Raw genomic sequence first — 25111 nt, forward strand, 5'->3', positions numbered from 1 at the left:
TTTAGTTAGTCCCAGAGTTGGAGTCCCAGCAATTTTTTTGCTTGGTTGTGTTTGAGAAGATATAGAGGAAAAGGCAATGGGGAAAATTTAGTACAGGTACACATTCCTTTATCCAAAATTCTGAAATCCAAAAAGCTCCGAAAACCGAAGTTTTTTCTGCCAACAGCTGACGTCACTCAGGTGTGACGTGGCAGCACTAGCAGAGGCTGCCAGACGTCAGTTGTGGCTCAGCGCTCGTACTGGTTACACATGCATTTGCTGATCGCTGATATTTTGTGTTCACTGTTGACTTTGTGTTTAATTTCACTGTGAAAATGTCAAAAAGAGCTGCAGATACCCCTATGGGTAACAATGAGAAAAAGAGAAGGAATCTTCTCTATCAATAACGCAGGAAGTAGAGTTATTGCAGAAGCTTGATCGTGGTGTGTCTGTGCGATGTCTTACTGAAGAAAGTAGTGTCGGAACTACCACTGTATATGATTTAAATAAGCAGAAAGACAAGTTACTGAAGTTTTATAGTGACAGTGATGTTCTACATTTATTCCAATAAGTCATTTACCATGTGTTTGATTCGGTTCATTTGAAGCTGTATATTTTTATGTTTTATTGAATTTTTTTTTGGAAATAAAATTTCTTCTTGTCATTATTCCCTAAACAATACAGTATAACAATTGTTACATAGCACTTACATTGTATTAGGTATTACAAGTAATCTAGAAATGATATAAAGTATACTGGAGGATGTGCGTAGGTTTGGTGCGACGCTGGGTCCTAAAGTTCATCGCATTGAGACAGGTTAAATAAGGGACTTGAGCATACGTGTTTTTTGGTATCGGGGGTGGGGGTCTGAAATCCGAAAAATTCTGAATTCCAAAATACAACTGGCCCCAAGGATTTCGAATAAGGGATTGTGGACCTGTATGTATATTAAGGAAAAGTTACATTGTGATGGATATTCACTTGCTGTGCCAGTAGATCTCTTCTTTTTGCCAAGCTTGGCTTTTTAAACACAGCAGCTGCCACTTGTAAATATCAATATTTGTAAATTAGACTTCCAACTAATTAGCTTCTGGTCATAAATGGGAGCCAGTCTTCAGTTCTAAATGTAAATGGAAAGCAGTAATCCAGTTGAACTTAGAAGGGCAGTTTTGTAAACAGGTGTATCGTCTCTAGAAAGCACGGTTCAGTCAGTGCGCCTGGCTTATTGTTGCTCAAGAGGCTTCAAGTTTCAAGTCCAAGGAAACTTGCTGACCAGATGGAGATATCACTTAGCTTATTAATAAGTAGGAAGCTTTATGTACTCAAAGAATGAGCTTCACAGCATTAGTTATGGGTATCTGGGAAATGTCTCTCCACAAATCTTTTCGATCATTTCATTTGTGTAAAAAGGGTATCTGAAAGAATATCACATATGTCTGAAGTTACCCAATTGGCAAAAAAAAGGTATAAATGTAGACAGCAGTTAAGGTTTATTAGCAATTGGGTAAGGAACATCAAAAGACATGGAATAAACACAGGGTGAACTAGAGTCCATTCTTCTAGCTTTGATTTCAGCAACAGATGACTGGTTCATCTGCTTATTGGTATGTCTTTTTGGTTTAGTGTACTTGTGTTTAGGAAATCCTTTGTGTTTTAGAAATGGTTTGTAATTCGGTTATGTTTTTTTAAAGATAGAAAATCCTCAGTTTTAAATGTGTTTTAAGAAAACTGTTTGGATTTAAATGTGTATCATTAAAAATAATGAACTGTTTTAAACTATTTTGTTCGCTGGAAGTATCTTCTCCTTGGGGCTCACAACTCAATTAGTGGGTATTAGCAGCTAAACTCACCATGGAGAATAAACAAGGAAGTGAACTTGTCTTTGAAGATTGGGTAGTTACAGTATAATCTCCCTTTAGTGAGGGTACTCATTGCTATTTATATCCAAAAGGGCTTAGGGTCTTTGCTTAAGTTTAGAACTTCACCGTCGGCAAACTCAATACCATCATAAAGCACTTGTCCACATTGTGGGCCACGCTTCCAAAAATATTGGTAATTTTGAGCAAAGGATGTTGCAAAACAAAGAATATTTACTTCAATATATGGCATTAATTTCCAGCAGTCACTAGATGTGCTCATTTCATGGAAGTAGATGAGGGGAAGTGCTGAAACACTTCATTAAAAACATTTATATTGCATCATTAAATTATAGATACTGTTTAACCTTGGTAGCTATCATTTCTTTTCCCTCTATTTACATTGCTTGGTACATTGTGGTTCTTTGCTCCATTCCAGGTTTGGTTTGTGGTGTCTGGTGCAGAAACAGATGGATCAGGGATTGGGTGAACAGATGCCAAGCCCAAGCACTGGCTGAGAGAGAGGGATCCGAGTTATTAGAACATAGAACATAGAAATCTACGGCACATTACAGGCCTGTCGGCCTACAATGTTGTGTCAACCATTTAACTTACTCCTGAAAATGCTTAGAATTTCCCTAGTGCATAGCCCTCTATTTTTCTAAGCTCCATGTACCTATCTAACGGTCTCTTAAAAGACCCTATTGTATCCGTCTCTGCCAACGTCACTGGCAATGCATTCCACCGCTCTGTGTGTGAAAAACTTACCTCTGACATCCCCCCCCCCCACCCCGTACCTACTTCCAAGCACCTTAAAACTATATATACCCCCTCATGTTAGCCATTTCAGCCTTGTGAAAAAGCCTCTGGCTATCCACACAATCAATGCCCCTTGTCACCTTATACACCTCTATCAGGTCACCTCTCCTCTTCCATTGCTCCAAGGAGAAAAGGCCAAGTTCACTCAACTTATTCTCATAAGGCACCCTGTCCAATCCAGGCAACATCCTTGTAGATCTCCTCTGCACTCTCTCTGTAGTATCCACATCCTTCCTGTAGTGAGGTGACCAGCACTGAACACGTTACTCCAATTGGGGGTATAATTAAGGTCATATATAGCTGTAACATTACTGCACGGCTCTTGAACTCAATCCCATGGTTGGTGAAGGCCAACACACCAAATGCCGCCTTAACAATACTGTCAACCTGCGCAGCAGCTTTGAGTGTCCTATGGATGTGGACCTCAAAATCTCACTGATCCTCCACATTGCCAAGTGACTTACCGTTAATATTATATTCTATCTTCAAGCTTGATCTACCGAAATGAATCGCTTAACACCTATCTGGGTTGAACTTCAGCTGCCACTTCTCAGTCCAGTTCTGCATCCTATTGATTTAACCTCTAATCTCACACTGTAACCCTCCAGACTATCCACAACACCCCCAACTTCTGTGTCATCAGCAAACTTACTAAACTACCCTTCTACTTCCTTATCCAGCTCAATTATAAAAATCACAAAGAGGAGGGATCCCAGAACAGATCCCTGTGCAACACCACAGGTCACCAACCTTCATGCAGAATACAAACCATCTACAGCCACCCTTTGCCTTCTGTGGGCAAACCAGTTCTGGATCCACAAAGCAAGGTCTTCTTGGATCCCATGCCGCCTTACTTTCTGAATGAGCCTTGCCTGGGGAACCTAATCTAATGCCTTACTGAAATCCATATATGCTACATCCACTGCTTTACCTTCATCAATGTGATTTGTTACCTCCTCAAAGAATTGAATCAGGCTTGTAAGGCATGACTTGCCCTTGACAAAGCCACGCTGACTATCCCTAATCAGATTTTGTCTCTCCAAATGCTCATAAATTCTGCCTCTCAGGATCTTCTCCAACAACTTGCTCACTATTGAAGTAAGACTCACTGGTCTATAATTTCCTGGGTTATCTCTATATCCTTGCTTGAACAAGGGAACAATATTTGCAACTCTCCAATTCTCTGGTACTTTTTCTGTCCCTATTGATGATGCAAAGATCATTACCAGAGGCTCAGCAATTTCCTCCCTCGCTTCCCACAATAGCCTGGTGTATATCTCCTCTGGACCTGGCAACTTGTCTAACTTAATGCTTTTCAAAAGCTCCAGCACGTCCTCTTTCCTAATGTCTATATGCACAAGCATTTCAGCCCGCTGTAAGTCATCCCCACAATTGCCAAGGTACTTTTCCCTGGTGAATACTGAAGCAAAATATTCATTAAGTACCTCCGCTACCTCCCCCCCCCCCCACGTTTCCATTATGGCATCTGATTGGTTCTATTCTCACACGGGTCATCATCTTGCTCTTCACATTCTTGTAGAATGCCTTGGGGTTTTACTTAATCCTGCTCGCCAAGGCCTTCTCATGGCCCCTTCTAGCTCTCCTAATTTTAATCTTAAACTCATTCCTGGCAACCTTGTAATTTCCTAGAGCTCTAACAGAACCTAGTTTCTTGAACCTTTCTAGAGCTTTTCTTCTTACCTAGATTTTCTACATCCTTTGTACACCGAGGTTCTTTTTCTGTACCATCCTTTCCCTGCCTCAATGGAACCTAGTTGGTTGTTGGTTGTAGTGAGGTTGGGGTCCAGTAACGTCAAAAGTGAAAGTGGATTTGGTAATCTGACCCATTGCCCTAAGTGCCTGATGTTGCAGAAAACGCAATATCTGCAGTGCCACAATTCAGATAGGCCTTTACTTATCTAAATATTAAAACAATACTGCTAATGCTGGAGTTTAAAATAAAAATAGAAAGTGCTGAAAATATACAGCAGGTATAACGCATCTATGAGAAGAGAGGCAATTAGTGTTTCAGGTTGAAATCCTTCATGAGTATGTTGACATTCTGATAAAGGACCTTAAATCTGAAATGTTAACTTTATTTCTCTTTCCATAAATGTGACCTGACTGCTGAATATTTCCTTGCTTGCATTGAATTTGAAAAATAGAAATTGCGATGGAGGAAGAGGTGAACCTTGGTGTATACAAATCTGTTTTTGAGCTCCAATTATTAAAATATTTCTCAGTGGCAAGTTTTTTTTCTGCCTTAATAAATTTTGTTGATTATGAGCACTTTTTAAAAATGAATCAGGCAGCAAATTGAGACTAAAATACACTAAGTTGTAATTTTCCACCATGCATCTTATCTACGTAGTTATAAAAATTATTAAATCATCCCTTTGTCTATTTTTTATTTCTGATAAAGGGTCTTCAATTTGAAACAATAACTGTTTTTCCACAGATGCTAACAGGCAGTGATTTCCTTGCACTTCCAAAATAGTGTTCAGAATTCAATGCTCGTGATGGGGTCCCCTCCACAATGGAGAATTCAAACACAGATTGCGTGATTGCAGAGTATCTGCATTCAGTCTTTAAGCCACTTTAATTTTCCATTCCACATTCATTCTGACCTGTGTATCCATGGCTTCTTGTGCTGTGATAATGAGACCCAATGCAAGCTTGAAGAATGGCATTTTATCTTCTATCTGGCCACATTGCAGCCTTTGACACTGAATATCGAATTCAGTAACTTCAGGTAACTTACTTTCCCTATTTTGTATCAGAAGTGACTAATTCTGTTTTCTGTCTGGAATTACGATTTATTTTCCTTTTCCACTAACGTGGCCTGATATGTTGGTTATTTCCTACATCTCTGCATTTTGCAGCTTTCATGTTCCTTTGCATTCTCTCTATAACTACTTCAATTTACAGTTTTCATACACTTTTGTTTGTATTCTCTCTAACTTCCCTCATTAACCTGTCAACTAGATAACTTCAATAGCTTATCTATGGAAAAGGGTGGCCCTGCCCTCACCTGATAGACCCATTTCCCTTGTCTTCTCCATCACCCCCCCCATTCATAATGTTAACTTGTTTTCTCTTTTTCCATAACTCTCCAGATATAATATTACAGGATAAACAAGCAAGAAAAACTTACTTAACAGATAAAGCCATTCCAAACACACACAATATATATAAATCACTAAGTGAAAAACACCAGAAATATGCTGAATTAAACAAGGAAATAGAAAGACTATGGAACATGAGCAGGATATTCATTGTTCCAATAGTAGTATCAACAACTGGTATCAGCCCAAAGTCACCACACAATAGCATTAAACAATTAGGCTTACACAGCAATATTTATGTGAACCTTCAGAAAGCCGTGGTATTAAACAGCAGCTCCTAGCAATTGAATGTACTTGGCTATGCCTTTGTGACAGGTTTTACCAGCTTGAGCTGAAAAAAAAATAATTAAATAAGTAATAAATATCAAAAACATGAGATGAAGAGTCCTTGAAAATGAATCTATAGGTTATGGGAGTAGTTCAGTGATGGTGCAGGTGAAGTTGAATGAAGTTATCCCCTCTTGTTCAAGAGCCTGATGGTTGAAGAATAAATATATGCCATGGAAAGAATAATTTGCCGTTTTATTTTTATAATGACTTTGAAAGATTTTGAGAGGCTTACCCAATTGTTCACTTGTACTGAGAATTTATTCCTTTATATAAAGCAATTGCATTCAACTTAATATTCAAACATTTAATAGAGGGCATTACTGTGGTCGTGCTTTCAGCCACTGTTGTCCCACACTGACATTTGCTCCTTATTTTTCCACTTCCTTTAAAACCCTTCTTTGTCTAGGCTTCGGGTTACTATTTCTTGTCTGTCTTTTGAAACATTTTGAACATTAGGGTGCTTTTAAACACTATATGAACTAATGTTTTTGGTCTTTCTGGTAGGTTGATAGAGTTGCCACCTTGTATTTTCCTCTGATTTGAGATGAGTTATATTCTTAAAAAATCTTAACTGAGAGGTGATTTTTTTTTTAATTTTCCTGATTTTGTGTTGTTTAAGACCTACCAGGTGGCTTAACGTTACTCTGAGGAAACAACATGGGGGGGGGGGTGAAGGTCTTGCTAGTGATTTGAGTTTTTGGTGTATGTGTATTTGTGTTTGTTGTATGTTACTTAAACCTCTCTAGTTATTTGTGCGAGGAATTTGCATCTTGTATCATCAGAATGCTGCAAAATCCAGAGCACAGGGATCTGGGACTACAGATCAATAATTCCTTGAATGTGGCACCACAGGTAGATAGGGTCGTAAAGAACAGCACAGTAATATAGCGATTAGTGCAGTCATTTTACTGTGCCAGTGATTCACATTGCTATCTCTGAGCAGTTTGTACATTTTCCTCGTGACCCGCATGGGTTTTCTTTGAGTGCTCCGGTTTCCCGCCACATTCAAAAGATACAATTAGGGTTAGTGAGTTGTGGGCACACTATGATGGAGGTGGAAGCGTGGTGGCACTTGCAGGCTGCCACCAGCAGAATCTCGGACTGTGTCGGTTGCTGATGCAAAATGATACATTTCACTGTATGCTTTGTTTCTATATGCCTGTGACAAATAAAAATAATCTTTTTAAATCTTTTGTTATGTTGTCCTATATAAAGCAGGGCATTGAGTACAGAAATTAGGATGTTATGCTGAAGTTGTATGAGACATCGGTGAAGCTAAATTCGGAGTAATGTATATAGTTCTGGTCACCTACCGACAGGAAAGATATTAAAGAGTGTAGAGAAAATTTACATGATTTTGCCAGGACTTGAGGATCTGAGTTACAGGAATAACAGGTTGAATAGGTTAGGATTTTATTTCTGGAAGTGCAGGAGAATGAGAGGAGAGCTTAGAGAGGATATAAAATTATGATGGGTTTAGATTGGATCAATATGTGCAGACTTTTCACTCTGATGATGGGTGAGACCAGAACTAGAGATCATAGGTGTGGGTTGTAAGGTGAAATATTTAAGGGGAATCTGATGTTGAACGACATCACTCAGAGTGTTGTGTGAATATGGAGTGAGTTGCCAGCCGTAGTGGTGAATGTAACATTTAAGATAAGTTTGGAGAGGCACATGGATGAAAGAGGTATGGAAGGCAATGGTCTGTGGTGCAGTAGATCGGTATTCTGGAGATGGAAAGAACAACCAGAAGACAGCAGAAGAAAGCCAGGAGAAATGCAGCCATGGTTGCCACCACTACCACGTATACATGTCCCACCTGCAGTAGAGCTTGTAGGTCCAGGATAGGACTGTATAGTCATCAAAGATCTCACCGTTAAAGGAGTGGACGTCGTCATTGGGTTTTGATGGACAACCGAAGAAGAAGAAGATGGGTATAGGCAGTGACATGGACAAAGTGCACAGAAATTAGTAAAGGTACAACTGATTACTTGAAAAGTATTTTCTGTCAATTAGAAGTTTTTTTTAAACTATGGTGTAACTTCATTAAGTATCTGTTTCGATGCATGGTTAAAACAAATGTAAAATTGAGTAAGTGATCTAAGCTAAGCGATTTATGTATCTAGAAGTTTCCCACTTCATGACTTCTTTTACAGAACATTATTTTGTGCTGTAGTCATTTATTTCAATTTTTTTCCTCCTTTTGGTGTACAATTGTAAGAAATCTTTCAACTTCAGCCTGAATGAGACTTCGTTCTCCATTATGAATGATAGTTACACCTACTGCATTTTGGATACAAAAGAGCATTGTTCAAATTAAGTTTCCGTGGTAACTATTTAAGAAAGTTGAAAGGACTTTGTATCTAGGTCACACCACCTCCTAATACCCCCAAGCATGCCTTTGTATGGTATAGGCTATTAAAGTAATTTTCAGTATAATGTACGCAATAAATCCATCTGGTATACTGTAACTCCTGGATGGAGTTGAAGCATTATTTACCATGTGCTGATAAGTAAAGTTTACTCAACATGACATTACACATTACATGGGCTGACTACAGTCACTGATGCCGTTAATCTTGGGGGACTGTTAACATCCTCCGTGTTTGGATGCCCAAAAAAATTCACCTCCATCATATGTTTGCTTCTTGATGGCATACAAGCTACGACCCTAATCAATGATTCTTCAACTGATCTAATCTCAGTGCAGAGTTGTCAAAAGAGGCTGCATTACTGTCTTGACACTTTTCGATCTTTATCACTGCAGTGCAATACTAACCTCCAGCATGATTTCTACCACTGTAGGACTAAACCCCAGGATCAGTGGGAAAAATATTCAGCCAACCCATGTTGTTTCCAAACCAGAGCCAAGTTGTCTGCAGTTACAGTAAACGACAGCACTTGTGACTGCATGCTGAGCTCCAAGTCAAATGGACTCATTTACCAAGATACGATGGAGGATTGGTTCAGTACTTAATATCTCCAGCTATCTGTTGTAGGCACCTTACTGAAACTAAAATGCCATCTCAGCAAAATCCATCAAATCTTCTAGCACAGGGGTTCCCAGCCTGGAATCCACAAACCTCTCAGTTAATGGTAAGGCTCCATGGCATAAAAAAGTTTGGGAACCCCTGGCAAGATAAGCAAACCAGTATCAAAAGTCTCGAATATTTGGCTTACTGAGTGGTGTTTCCCATACCTACCAATTCACCAAGGCCTTCTTTCTGGCCTCGTTAGAAGCTTGCTTGGTTCACCGAAAAATGTATTGTATTATAGTATAGTACTATAGTTTTTAAAGTGAAGTGAAAGTGGGTTTGTGATTTATTGGACAAATATCCAATAAGCCAGAAGATCTGCCAGTGTGGTATCATCAATATTCTGAAAGTTCTGTTTTCAGGTGTGGTTGGTTTATTTTATTGTTTTAAAAGTTATTCAGGTTAAAAGGAGGGACAGGGAACTTGAAGCAAAAATGGAAAATGTTGACAAAGCAAATTATGTCAATTGACATCTTTAACATTTATGGGTCAAGATCTATTGGAATTGAAAGTTTAGCACAACCCAATAAAATGGAAGACAAAGAGCATCTCCAACTCTCTTATATCCCTAAAGTAAAAAAATCTCAATTTTATTTTATAATTATATATTCACTATTCTCAGAAAAAAAAGAATCAGTTATTTAAGACTGAGATGAGGAGGATTTTCATCCTCAGAGAACTACCAATCATTGAAATTTGCTGCTTCAGAGAGTATTCTTCTAATACTTAGTCAGGTCTCCTTTGAATACTGCCACCTGATAGTCAATTACAGATCCTAACTTAACAATATGCAGTTTTTTCTTTTGTTGATCACCTGTAGTTCTTAACCCTCCAGTTAACTTTTTCAATCCTCATGAATTTAAATGCCTTTTATAAAATCCCTCTCGCAATTTGTTTTGTTACGAATAATCGATCTTCCCCAGTTTATACTCTCAATCAAAATTAGACCCTAATACGTGCTGCTTCACCTGTAGCCTTGGTGCATCATTTAGGTAGTGGACCACACTCCAATTGTCTTAGAGTATACTACATGTACCCCAAAATGTATGCTTATTTAAAACCATATATTACATTAAAGCTTTGCAATATACAGTAGAATGTCTAATCCTGAGGCTTTTTTTTCTCTCTTTGCACCCTACTGGTATAATGCAATTTTGGGGAAAGCAGGACATCTCCTGATCTCTGCACTTAGTTGCATGGACACTAGAAGTTTCCATTTAAGTAACTTGTGATGGTGAGCATTAATGGTGTCTCTGTTATTTTTACTGTGAGATCTGGAACATTGCATTAATTTATCTTTTGGATCCATTGCCAAAATACAAAAGCACAAGCAGTTGTTTCACTTTGTTTACTTAGATAATTATTTGTGCCTTTAATAAGCACATGAAGTACTCAGCAGAGCAGGCAGCATCTGTGGAGGGAAAAATGAGTCTCCAGTATTTTCTGTTTTTAATATCACAGAATTTTATTTCCACAATTTTGTCAAACTAGCCATTCATCTTTTATCATTGTTAGTCATTATAAAATTATGTGATCAATTTATGTGGCTTCGCACAACTCCAATGCCATATTCAAGTTTGCTGATGATACCGTTGTCATAGGCTGAATCAAACGTGGTGAGGAATCAGCACTTAGGAGGAAGATTGAAAATCTGGCTGAGTGGTGCCACAACAACAGCCTCTTACTCAATGGCAGCAAGACCAAGGAGCTGATTATTATCTACAGGAGGAGGAAACCAGAGGTCCAAGAGTCAATCTTTGTCGGAAGCTCAGAGATGAAGAGGATCAACAACTTTAAATTCCTCAGTGTTATAATTTTAAAGGACCTGTCCTGGACCCAGCACACAAGTGCAATTATAAAGAAAGCACAGCAGCGCCTCTACTTCCTTAGGAGTTACAAAGATTCGGCATTGCATCAAAAACTCTGACAAACTTCTATAGCTGTGTGGTGGAGAGTATATTGACTGGCTGCATCACAGCCTGGTATGAAAGCATCAAAGCCCTAGAACAGAAATTCCTACAAAAAGTAATAAATATGGCCTAATTCATCGTGGGTAAAGCCCTCACCCCCATTGAGCACATCTCTGTGGAGCGTTGTCACAGAAAAGTAGCATCTATCATCAGGGACCCCCACCACCCAGGTCATGCTGTCTTCTCACCGCTGCCATCAGGAGGAAGGTACAGGAGCCTCAGGACTCACACCACCAGGTTCAGGAACAGTTAATACGTCTCAAACTTCAGGCTCTTGAAGCAAAGAGGATAACTTCACTTGCTCCATCACTGAGATCTTACCACAACCTATGGACTCACTTTTAAGAGCTCTTCATCTCATGTTCTTGATGTTTATTGCTTATTTGTTATTATTATTATTTCTTCCTTCTTTTTGTATTTGTACAGTTTGCTGTCTTTTGCTCACTGGTTGAACACCCAGTTGCTGCAGTCTTTCATTGATTCTATTGTTATTATTCTATAATGGATTTATTGAGCATACCCACAAGAAAATGAATCGTAGGGTTATATATGGTGACATATATGTACTTTGATAATAAATTTACTTTGGACTTCTGATCAGTGGCATTAATCATTTAAATGTTTGTCTTTAAATATTTTATTTTTATACTTTGACTTTTATTGAATATGTAGTTATTGTTGCACTAGTCATCCTTTTCTTTGACGATGACTAAAAGCTTTCCATTATTTGACTGAATTGCTTGCATGCACAGAAACAATCATTTAATCAAGTTTATTTTCACAAAATGTAGGAATTTGCATTTTATTTAATATCTTAAGGATCTTCCAGAAAGCCATTGAGGGAAAATATGAAGTAAGGGATCCTAATTGATGTCCTGAAATAAAAACCTGAACATATCTAAACACCTAAGACACACATATACTGGTAGCACACTTTGCAGCATGCTGCTTGTATAGTGCAAATTCCACCTACTATTCTTTGGCCCACCTCCTCAGTTGATGTAGATCTTGTTGTAATCTTAGTTAACCCTCTTCACTGACCTCCATACAAACTTATTAACCATGGCAACTACAAACCCCATTTCCAGAAAAGTTGGGATATTTTCCAAAATGCAATAAAAACAAAAATCTGTGATATGTTAATTCACGTGAACCTTTATTTAACTGACAAAAGTACAAAGAAAAGATTTTCAATAGTTTTACTGAACAACTTACTTGTATTTTGTAAATATACACAAATTTAGAATTTGATGGCTGCAACACACTCAACAAAAGTTGGGACAGAGTTAAAATAAGATTGAAAAGTGCACAGAATATTCAAGTAACACTGGTTTGGAAGACTCCACATTAAGCAGGCTAATTGGTAGCAGGTGAGGTATCATGACTGGGTATAAAAGTAGCGTCCATCAAAGGCTCAGTCTTTGCAAGCAAGGATGGGTCGTGGCTCACCCCTTTGTGCCAAAATTCGTGAGAGAACTGTTAGTCAGTTCAGAACGAACATTTCTCAACACAAGATTGCAGAGAATTTAGGTCTTTCAACATCTACAGTACATAATATTGTGAAAAGATTCAGAGAATTCAGAGACATCTCAGTGCGTAAAGGGCAAGGTCGGAAACCACTGTTGAACGCGCGTGATCTTCGAGCCGTCAGGCGGTACTGCCTAAGAAACCGTCATGCTACTGTGACAATTATGGCCACCTGGGCTTGGGAGTACTTCGGAAAACCATTGTCACTCAACACAGTCCGTCACTGCATCCAGAAATGCAACTTGAAACTGTATTACGCAAGGAGGAAGCCATACATCAACTCTATGCAGAAACGCCGGCAAGTTCTCTGGGCCTGAGCTCATCTCAGATGGACCGAAAGACTGTGGAACCGTGTGCTGTGGTCAGATGAGTCCACATTTCAGCTAGTTTTCGGAAGAAACAGGCGTCGAGTTCTCTGTGCCAAAGATGAAAATGACCATGTAGATTGTTATCAGCGAAAGGTGCAAAAGCCAGCATCTGTGATGGTATGGGGGTGCATCAGTGCCCACGGCATGGGTGAGTTGCATGTACGTGAAGGTACCATTGACTCTGAGGCATATATTAGGATTTTAGAGAGACATATGTTGCCATCAAGGCGACGTCTCTTCCCGGGACGTCCATGCTTATTTCAGCAGGACAATGCCAGACCACATTCTGCACGGGCTACAACAGCGTGGCTTTGTAGACACAGAGTGCATGTGCTTGACTGGCCTGCTGCCAGTCCAGATCTATCTCCTATTGAAAATGTATGGCGCATCATGAAGAGGAGAATCAGACAACAGAGACCACGGACCGTTGAGCAGCTGAAGTCTTATATCAAGCAAGAATGGACAAAATTTCCAATTGCAAATCTACTACATTTAGTATCCTCCGTTCCAAAACGATTAAAAAGTGTTATTAAAAGGAAAGGTGATGTAACACAATGGTAAACATGCCTCTGTCCCAACTTTTGTTCAGTGTGTTGCAGTCATCAAATTCTAAATTTCCGTATGTTTACAAAATACAATTAAGTTGTTCAGTAAAACTATTGAAAATCTTTTCTTTGTACTTTTGTCAGTTAAATAAAGGTTCACGTGAATTAACATATCACAGATTTTTGTTTTTATTGCATTTTGGAAAATATCCCAACTTTTCTGGAAGTGGTGTTTGTATATCCTCAACCAATTTGTGAATATAGAATGCAAACAACAATGGATACAAGCCTCCTGTCTGAAAAAGCAACCGTCCACTGCCGTCTTCAGACTCCTCCAAATAACACAACAACCTGACTTGGATATATATCACTTTATTGTCATCAAATCTAAATCCTGGGTCTCTCCATTCAGCGGCTCTATATCAGTTCAAAAAGTTGGTTGACACCACTTTGGGAGTGTGCAGTAAATGCTAGCAATTATGAGAGGCATCGATCGTGTGGATAGTCAGAGGCTTTTCCCCAGGGCTGAAACGGCTAGCACGAGAGGGTGCTTGGAAGTAGATACAGAGGAGATGCCAGGGGTAAGTTGTTTTTTTTATGCAGAGAGTGGTGAATGCGTGGAATAGGCTGCCGGCGGCAGTGGTGGAGGTAGAAACGATAGGGTCTTTTAAGAGACTCTTGGATGGCTACATAGGGCTCAGAAAAATAGAGGGCTATGGGTAAAGTCTAGGTAGTTCTAAGGTAGGGACATGTTTGGCACAGCTTTGTGGGCCGAAGGGCCTGTATTGTGCTGTATGTTTTCTATGTAATTTTCACATCCCACAAAATGAACTGTTATGAAAATAGGTCTGAAAATGTATTTCCTGAGAAGAATTTTGCACAACTCAACTGAAAATTCAAAAGCTCAATTAGAGCCATAGTGTTGTACAGCATTGAAGCAGGCCCTTCGTCCAACTGTTTATCCTGACCAAGGCATCTGTCTGAACTAGTCTTGCTTGCTTTTTCTGTAGCCCTTTTCCATCCATGTAGCTTAATGTGTTTTAAGCATTTGTAATTGTACCTGTCTCTACAGCTTTCTCTGACATCTCATTCCATGTACCTACCACTCTCTGTGTGGAAAAAATGCTCCTCTAGTACCTTTTGAATATTTCCCCTCTCACTTTAAATTTGTGCCTTCCTGTTTTAAATAACCCTACCCTGAGAAAAAGACTTTGACCATCCACCTTATCTACGCCCATCATGATTTTATATACCTCTACAAGGTCAACATTCAAACTCAATGATCCAGGGCCAATCAAGCCTGCATAACTGGAACATTCTTATGAACCTTTACTATGTGCAGGGTCCTTCTTGTGGCAGGACGACCAGAACTGCACACAAACTCCCAAGTATGGTCTCACCAGCCACTTGTAAGATAGTCCTTGCTCCCATACCCAACGTTCTGACTCATGAAGGTAAACATTCCATCAACGTCATCTTCACCAACACACACTGAGTGCTGGAGGAGCTCAGCAGGTCAGACAGCATCCATTGAGGGAAATAACCGTCTTCACCACTCCATCTACCTGTGTAGCCAGGTTTTTATTTAATTTGGATTGAAATCCCTCAAGGAATGATCTTGTGAGAATATACATTTTTGAACCTGAAAGATGACATTTTTCATTTATATTTTATATAAAAGCTAAATAATCACAATATTCATGCAAATTACCATTTTGTCACATAACCTGTAATGTTTACACATTTTGTATCTTTGTCACGCCGCTTGTACTCTTCCCCAGAATGGTGGATTAATTTCGTGTGATATAAGTAATGGTATACGTGTTTAGTCTTATTTTTCCAGATCTTTTCATTCCTAACATCTGAACTTGTGGTGACTGAACTACCGAATCCTTCTGCTCTTCCACAGTACCTGGCCTTTAGCCATGCAAGTGGAGCTTTGTATGTGCTAATAGTAATACAGTTTGCCACTTTTCCTTATTTTACCATTTTTATTGGTATTGATTTGAAATTTGTTTTGGATGAGGGGGTCAGGGGAAGTATTGTCCAGATCTCCAGACAATCTTGATGTGGGAAGCACTATGAATAGTCATCATAACTAATTACTGTTCCTCCTATTTCTGGATTTTATGCAAATTTGGTCACTGCTCTCCCAGTCCTTTATCCATATAAAACAGTGAGAGCAGAATAAAATATGCTAAGCATTTTATTCTAAACATCTTAAAGATGTTAGTAAACATCTTTAAAGCATACTGTTATTGATATACAGTATAATACTTGTATCATATTATATTTTATCTTGGATTGTTTAGTTATTTTTCTAAAAATCACCTACTAACAGGGACTGGCAGCAGCTGCTTTATGAGTTGACAGACAACCAAATCCTGTGGTTTCTCTTGCCGCCTTCTATTAGATAAGATGGAAACTATTATTTTTCTTCAGCTGCACAGCTCTCTCCAGCCCAAGATTTCTCTATGGTAACTAGCTCAGTGGTGATTGCTGATTAGATTAAATAAGTGGTTCACTGAAATTGAAATCTGAGAAAGGGCTGCTAACATTTAATTACTTATGCTGTGCAGTCACCTTTGTATAAGGTAATGCATTAGACAATACCCACAGAATTTGGGCAGCAACTGAAAGGAGTGAAATAGTCTTTTTGATAGTGGGATGTGGACTTAAAAATTGTGAAATATCATCAAGTAATTTACTAGGCAGATAGGTTTTTGTTCAGAGATTGAATTTACCCTTTTTGAATGAACCAAAATGAAATTAGTTGATTTGAAAATAAAGTACTGTTGGAAGATTTGTAATTGAACCATTTTTTTTTTGCAGGTTTACAGTACCTATTCAAATGATGACTATGATAGACGAAATGAGGAAGTTGACCCAGTGGCAGCGTCAGCAGAATACGAATTGGAGAAGAGGGTGGAAAAAATGGATGTTTTTCCAGTTGAAATTGAGAAAGGTGAGATTTGAAGTACCATCTTCCTCAACTATCAGTTTGTTTCGAAAACATCAGATATATTTAGTGTGCATCAAAAAATGAAACTGTAATCTGACACACTTCGGAAAGATATTTCAGTTCTTTCCAACAGCTGCATTTTAGTGGCATAACTTTTAGCTATCAAAGTGCTTCATTCTAGAATTGATTTTCTAAATCTTTAACTTCCCTACGTTTCTCCTCATTTTCAGAATATTCCTTGATACTACTTCCTTTAACATGGTCACAGACTAGATTGCTGACTCCCCATGCCCAAGATACTGCCTGACATTTCAATTTAACCATTTCATTGCACACCATTTTGAAGAAAATGGGTATATTTCACTACAATGAGTGATAAATGAGCATAGTCATTGCTTAACAACAAATTAATTTTGTGTAAAAAATGCATTTAAAATTTAGGTGAAGGTGGACTTGGAATTAGCATTATTGGAATGGGTGTTGGTGCAGATCAAGGACTTGAAAAATTGGGAATTTTTGTGAAGACTATCACTGAGGGTGGAGCAGCATATAAAGACAAACGGTATGACATTAACCAATTAATTTATCTTCTTTACATTTTGGTGTATTGACATTTAGATTGATCTAATTACAGTCTTTTGTGTTCTAGCTATTTTTGAGAAATTAAGAATGAAATATACTGTGCTTGCAATAGAAGCACGAGTTCACCATTTATATGGAAATGTTTATTTTTTTAATTAATTTACGCTGTACCACTGTATTTCCATAACATTTTGATCTTAAAATTGCAAATTTTTAAAAAATGTATTGAAATCCAGCTAGGAATAGGTCCTTCCAGCCCTTCGAGCCATGCTTCCCAGCAACCCCTGATTTAACCCTAGCCGAATCACAGTGCAATTTATAATGACCAATTAACCTACTAACTGATACATCTTTGGATTGTGGGAGAAAGCCAGAGCAGCCAGAGAAAACCCATGCAGTCACAGGGAGAACATACAAACTCCTTCTAGGCAGTAGTGGGATGTTCTGAAATAAAGCTACAAAGCTTGTATAGTGTAACATATTTTGTATAACATAAAAGGCATAAAGGCATCCATTAGTCTTGTGAGACCATGGATCTGCGCCTGGAAAGTCTTCACTCTGCAGGGCGCAGGCCTGGGCAAGGTTGTATGGAAGACCGGCAGTTGCCCATGCTGCAAGTCTCCCCTCTCCATGACACCGATGTTGTCCAAGGGAAGAGCAAGGGCTGATATAGCTTGGCACCAGTGTCATCGCAGAGCACTGTGTGGTTAAGTGCCTTGCTCAAGGACACAATACACTGTCTCGGCTCGGGCTCGAACTCACGACCTTCAGGTCGCTAGTTGAATGCCTTAACCACTTGGCCACGTGCCACTACTACTCTAACATCTATGGTAATGAAAATCATCAATCTAAAATATCTTCAAAGCTGTTTATTGCTCTCTGGTCACCCACTTGCTAAATCTGTGGTTACTTCGAGCAGGTGCACCAGTATACGTGTCCACAAAGAAGCTAGCCTGATCACGAAGGCTCTGAGTGCTTAATAACCTCGCACAAGTGGTTTGTTAACAATTGTGAGATTGGAGATGTTCAAGAACTGTTAAAAATGAATGATTTGCTTACAAAATATTTTCAAATTAAAGTTTATTTTAAAAATTATAATATCTTAAAGTGATAGAAGACACCTAAAACAAACAGATCTAAATTAACATGGCTTAATCAGGAAAATATAATTACCTGTAAGTTGGCTATCTTCTGTGCAGTATTCCCCTCCATCAGAAAGTACGGAGTCACTGTATCTCAGGAGGTCTAACCTGCATTGTTTGCTCAGTAGGCAGATTTCCCATTGGAACTGTCACCATTTTGTCTGAAATTTTAGATCATTTGGCTTACTATTGACTTCAAACCAGAATTTTTCTAATATCAACAAATTAAAATTAAAGAAAGTTTTCATTTATAATTCTTTATTTTCAGTAGTTGCACGTTAATTGAAAGCTGTTCTTGTCATTTCTGGTATTCTGACATTAACAGGCATTTTAATGACAAATATATTTGTTGGTTTTCTTGTGACTCTGATTTAAGCATGATCTATTTTAAAGCAGTATTGTAATCTGTGTGTCTAAAATTTTAGAATGACTTAGAAAATAAAAGACCTTTTATTAGCTTAATTATCTGAGAAAATCAGTCTCATTTTAATGAATCAAATAATAATTTGCCTTGTTACTGTATTTTTCTGCTTGAACTTCACAAGATAAAACATATTGAATCACAGAGTTGTACTTGTGTTCTTCGTTTTATTGTAGAATCCAGGTAAATGATCAGATAGTTGAAGTGGATGGTGTCAGTTTGGTTGGGGTTACACAAATGTTTGCAGCCACTGTTCTAAAGAACACCAAAGGCTTGGTCAGGTAAGTAGTTGTAATAAATCAAGTCATACAGATGAGTTGATGGGCTTGCTTCAGTCTTTTTATTTAAATATTTAATTTGCATCAGTTTGTTAAAATTAGAGTATGAATACCATGAGTATTTTCATACCACGAGCACTGATCATGTTTCAATATTAACTGGACTAATTTTGCTTCTTACACTGTAAGAGGAGGTAGCACAATGATTATGTTCCTGCAGTTGTAGGACCTGGACTATTGCTGATATCAACTGAGTTCATATTCAATACTTTAGTCTGGAACAATAAGCTAGTATCAGTGATGATAACCAAACTGTAACTGGATTTTCTAGTTTAATAGTGCCCTTAAGGGAGTCAGATTTCCTTTTCCAAACTCATTTCGCTCATATAACGTCAGACCAAAACTAGCTCATAACTGCTTTCTTAAATTGTCCAGCAAGACGTGCAGCTATTCTATCTACAGATTTATGTATGCTGCTGATCCAGATAAATCTTCCTGGTGACCTCCAGATATTTTGAGGAATTTGATAATGATAGTGTTATTGACTGTTGTAGAAAGGTAGTCAGAACTGGTCATTGTTGAGCACTTGTGTGACCTGCATGGTACATGTATCAATTTTTCCATGCCTAAATTCACTATCAGTGAAATTGCAAATAGATACACTGATAAGTAAATGAGTAGCTGTAAGAAATGATTTCACTGATATCCTAGTACTGAATTGTTATCATGCAAAGACAACATTTGCCTTCATCCTCTTCCTAGAGATGCTGCCTGGCCTGCTGCGTTCACCAGCAACTTTGATGTGTGTTATGTGTGTTGCCTTCATCCTAGCAGTTACTTCAGACACTGGAGTCGTGGTCCCTAATTGTGATGGCTTTCCTTTTTATCCAGTGCCTCTTGATATGAGATTTTTGAATTTGGCTCATTCATTTATGTGTGGATCAATGTTGTAATAAAATCTGAAACTAAACGGACTTGGTGAAACAAGGGAGTAAAGCATAGGTCAAATAAAAACAAAAACTGTAAATACTGGTAATCTGAAAAAACAAATTGCTGGAAATACTTAATGGCTCAGGCATGATCTGGCAGAGAAAAACAGATTTAAGGTTTCAAATTCATGACCTTTTGGTAGTTCTACTGATATTGCCCTCTGCAGTTATTATCATGAAAGGAAAGCGTATGGAGAGATCATTGGACAGAATAGAATGATAGAACATTCTCCACTTGATAGAACCAGCTGTAGTTAAAAAACTGAACACACTTAATTAGCACTTATTCCACAGCTTTCAACCTTCACCCCTATCAGCATTGTCACAGTATGGCTACAGTGTATACCATCTAGAGTATGTACTACAGCGAATGGCCAGTCTTGCAGTGCAGATTCAGATTAATTTATTGTCATATATGCCAGGATGCACTGAAATTCATTGTTTACTTGAAATTCACAGATTAAACAGTATTTGTGGTAAAACTGCAATCAGTAAGAATAACCAACAATGTCTCCACCACGATTATCCTCAACACTACTGCCCCATAAGATGAAGTCCTTAGGCCCCTATTTTATTCCCTAAACACTCAAGACTACATTGGCAGATTCAGCTCTTAACTCCATTTACAAGCTCGCAGGTGATACCAGGTAGTGAGCTGAAAGTTAAATAACAATAAGTCAGAGTATAGGAAGGCGAGCCTAGTGGTATTGTGCCATGACAACAATCTTTCCCTCAATGTCAGCAGAACAGAAGAGCTGATCATTGACTTAAGGAAGGGGAGCAGTGTCTGTGCACCTGTTTACATCAGTGGTGCTGAGGTCAAGGGAATTGAGAGCTTCAGGTTCCAAGGTGTGACCTTCACCAATAGCACTCTCCTGGCCCAACCACAAAGATGCCATGGCCAAGAAAGTGCAATAACACCTCTACTTTCTTGGGAGGCTAAATAAATTTGGCATGTCCCCTTTGACTCTCACCAATTTTTATCATTGCACTGTAGAAAGTATCCTATCCGGATGCATCACGATTTGGTATGGCAGTTGCTCCACATAAGACAGCAAGAAACTACAAAGAATTGTGGACCAGTTCAGCACATCATGGAAATCAGCCTCCTCTCCATAGACTCTGTTCATTTCTTGCCGCCTCAGTAAAGCAGCCAACTTAATTAAAAACCCCTCCGACCCTCAACATTCTCTCTTCTCCCCCTCTCCCACTTCCATCGAGCTGAAGATACAAAGCTTGAAAAATGTACTACTGTTATAAGACTATTGGCAGTCCCCTGGTATGATAAGATGGGCTTATGACTTCAAAGGCTGCCTCTACGGTCTTCACCTTTTTGTCTACTTGTACTGCACTTTCTCTCTAACTGTAAGACTTTATTCTGCAATGTTATTGTTTTCTCTTGTACTACAATGCACTGTTGTAATGAAATGATCTATGTGGAAGATACAGAAAGCAAAGTATTCACTGCCTCGTTCCATGTGACAATAATAGACCGACTTATAAAATACAGTAACAAGTGCAGAACAGCAGAATGGTGCAGAGATTAAAATGCTTCTGAAGTAGTGCAAAAAGGAATGCTCAAAACATACAACCTCTGTCACCTGAAAGCACAAGGGCAGTTGGCACAAGGCATAAATACCACCTGCAAGTTGTTCTCTTAGGCATTTGGAAACACAAGGCCTTTTCCCCATCATTGTTGTATCTAGTTGTCCTAAACCTCCATCCTTCAAAGCTCTATAGGAGTATCTTTACACTGAATTGCAATGTTTCCAGTCAGAGGCGGGCAAGAAATGCTGGTCTTGCCAGTTGCCCACATCATAAAATGAGACAGTTGTGGTGTAGTAATGCATATCGTTGTGCTGTACCCCTAAGGAGTAGTATATTTAAATATATTCAACCCAGATAAGTGTGAGGTGGTACATTTTGGTAGGTCAAATATGATGGTAGAATACAGTATTAATGGTAAGACTTGGCACTGTGGAGGATCATAGAGATCTTGGGGTCTGAGTCCATAGGACACTCAAAGCTGCTGCGCAGGTTGACTCTGTGGTTAAGAAGGCATATGATGCATTGGCCTTCATCAATCATGGGATTGAGTTTAGGAGTCAAGAGGTAATGTTGCAGCTATATATGACCCTGGTTAGACCCCACTTGGAGTACTGTGCTCAGTTCTGGTCGCCTCACTACAGGAAGGATGTGGAAACCATAGAAAGGGTGCAGAGGAGATTTACAAGGGTGTTGCCTGAATTGGGGAGCATGCCTGATGAGAATAGATTGAGTGAACTTGGCCTTTTCTGCTTGGAGCAACAGAGGATGAGAGGTGACCTGATACAGGTGTAAAGATGATGAGAGGCATTGATCATGTGGATAGTCGGAGGCTTTTTCTCAGGGCTGAAATGGCTAGCACAAGAGAGCACAGTTTTAAGGTGCCTGGAAGCAAATACACAGGAGATGTCTGTGTTAAGTTTTTTACTCAGAGAGTGGTGAGTTCGTGTAATGGGCTGCTGGCGACAGTGGTGGAGGCAGATACATTAGGGTCTTTTAAAAGACTCCTGGACAGGTACATGGAGCTTAGAAAAATAGAGGGCTATGGGTAACCCTAGGTAATTTCTAAGGTAAGGACATGTTTGGCACAGCTTTGTGGGCTGAAGGGCCTATATTGTGCTGTAGGTTTTCTATGTTTTTGTTTGCGGAAAATATTGGAAATGCTTAGCAGAACGGTTGGCATCTGTGGAGAGGAGCATTTCGGTTTTAATGGAAGGATGTTGACCTAAGGTGTTAACTCTGATGCCACAGATGCTGCCTGAACTGAAGAACATTTCTAGAAATCTTCTGTCTTAGTTCTGGTTTCCAGCTACTGAAGCAATTTGCTTCTTGTTGAAGAGTGCATTTATGAATGTGACTTGAAAGAAAATCAAACATATGAAGTACTGTTTGTGTAAATGAAAAATAAAAGCAGAAATGTGTAAAAAAAATTTCCATAGATTTCTTATTGGACGAGAGAAACCTGGACAGCAGAGTGAGGTTGCTCGGCTTATCAGTGAAACGTTAGAACAAGAAAGATGCCAGGAGGCATTTCTTGAGCAGCACTGTAATCGGTATAGTGGAAGCGATATTGACCAGGTAAGAGGAATTACCACTTTGGCGATAAGCATGTGATAATGAACTTAGTTAAGAGATAAAGGCAAGAAAACATTTGTGTGAATGATATATAGGCCTCTTAACCATAGCCTCATTATTGTAGAGAAATAAAATGGAACTCAACAGAAAGGTATATGGAAAGGGCATTTTAATCTGCAAAGAGTCAGGCAAGTAAGCAGAGGAAGCCTTGGGTAGGAGTTCATAGCATTTTAAAGGTAGTTTCTCAGAACAGCATGTTCTGGAGCCAAGCAAAGAGCAGACTATTCTGGAATTGTGCAACAAGACTGGATTCATTAATGACCTAACTGTGAAAATATCCCTTATAAATAATTGTATTTATTTTGACACAGAGCAAAAAGGAGTCCAAGGTTCATTTTAAATTTAAAAAGGGCAATTATGAGGTCATGAATGCAGAGCTAATTAAAGTAAACTGTCAAATTAGGTAACTGAAATGTAGTGGAAGGCATTCGAGAATCTTTCAGAATACTCACAGATTTCAACAAGGAAGAGATTTCAAAAATGTACACTATTTGTGGTTAATAAAATATAATGTATCCCATTTTAACTTTTTTTGTAAAGAAAAACATGAAATTACACAATGACATGTGGCAGGTCAAAAGATTGAACAGAATGTAAATAACAGTAATGAATATCTAAAGGATCAATAAGAAAGGAAAGAATTGGAGTAGAGTAAAGCTAACCCAAAATAATGAATATAGATAACTAGAATGTCAGTAGATACTTCATAAAAAATCAAATTAACAGTATGTGTTGGGCCTAAAGAAAGTGAGTCTGGAAAATAACGGCAGATAAATTAAGTAAGTACATTCTTTCAGTCTTTATTATAAGGGAATACAGATATATATACTTTATACTTTATTGTCGCCAGACAATTAATACTAGAGCGTACAATCATCACAGCGATATTCGTGCTCCCTTGAGTACAAATCGATAGTAAATATTAAAAATTTAAATTATAAATCATAAATAGAAAAGGGAAAGTAAGGTAGTGCAAAAAAAACCGAGAGGCAGGTCCGGATATTTGGAGGGTACGGCCCAGATCCGGGTCAGGATCCGTTCAGCAGTCTTATCACAGTTGGAAAGAAGCTGTTCCCAAATCTGGCCGTATGAGTCTTCAAGCTCCTGAGCCTTCTCCCGGAGGGAAGAGGGACGAGAAGTGTGTTGGCTGGGTAGGTCGTGTCCTTGATTATCCTGGCAGCACTGCTCCGACAGCGTGCGGTGTAAAGTGAGTAAAGTAAATATACAACAATAGCTGAAAATTGGGAATTGGAAGGGAGGGAGAAGATCGGGGAAAATTGCAATCACCAGGGAAGTGGGGCTCCGCAGATTGCTGGAGCTGTGGATGACAAGTCTTCATCTTGGGATATTATGGATATGAATTATCAATATGAAGTTAAAGCTGGAAGTTTTGTGCACCCAAACCAATGCTTGATCTTCAGCATGTTCAGGTGAATATAATATTATCAGTAAAAGTTATTTTTTAAAAAACTTAAATACTAGTTTACTTTATTAATTTTACATAATTCTCTTTTGGGTGCTCTTTTTTCTTACTGTTATGAACTATATATTGGATTTGTTTGTTTTGCACTGTAAAAATTTCCATTTTGTTGCTGGGTTCTTTGAGGTTTCACTATAGAAATGTATTTTAAAAATTAATTTAAAAATAGTTTACTTTATGATGGATGTTTAAGGTGTGTTGGGACAAAGGACAAGAATCCTTAGTGTGGAATATGATCTGATTATGAACATGAAAAGGTATTTTCTGAACCTTCTGTGCAACACATCAGTTTAATTTACTTTTTCCAAGTCTGAAGAATTTCCTGAAGATGAAGCTGTAGCTATGGGACTAGCTGACGTTTCTAATTTATCTGCAAATGATAATCTGTGTTTACGAGGTGATTTGGATTCCCAACTTGCTCTTAAGCTAAAAGAGGTAACCTTGTTTTATTTTGTGTATAATAAATTTTGTATGTTCACAGTTAAACTGATACATCGGTTTTCCCTCAGCATGCTGCTGC

At 38.5% G+C, this 25111-nt stretch overlaps 1 protein-coding gene across 3 annotated transcripts in view; it reads left to right on the forward strand.

The window, feature by feature from the left end:
• LOC134348581 (neurabin-1-like) overlaps positions 1 to 25111 on the forward strand; it is a 73195-nt gene that overhangs the window by 12850 nt on the left and 35234 nt on the right. For all 3 annotated transcript variants that reach the window (XM_063052175.1, XM_063052174.1, XM_063052176.1), the window contains 5 exons: positions 16390 to 16522; positions 16961 to 17081; positions 18841 to 18945; positions 22916 to 23054; positions 24901 to 25026. In XM_063052175.1, the coding sequence (XP_062908245.1) occupies positions 16390 to 16522; positions 16961 to 17081; positions 18841 to 18945; positions 22916 to 23054; positions 24901 to 25026 (624 nt within the window). The remainder of the gene's footprint in view (positions 1 to 16389; positions 16523 to 16960; positions 17082 to 18840; positions 18946 to 22915; positions 23055 to 24900; positions 25027 to 25111) is intronic.

Source organism: Mobula hypostoma, chromosome 6 (genome assembly GCF_963921235.1).
Source record: "Mobula hypostoma chromosome 6, sMobHyp1.1, whole genome shotgun sequence".
In the NCBI taxonomy this organism is placed as follows: Eukaryota; Metazoa; Chordata; class Chondrichthyes; order Myliobatiformes; family Myliobatidae; genus Mobula; species Mobula hypostoma.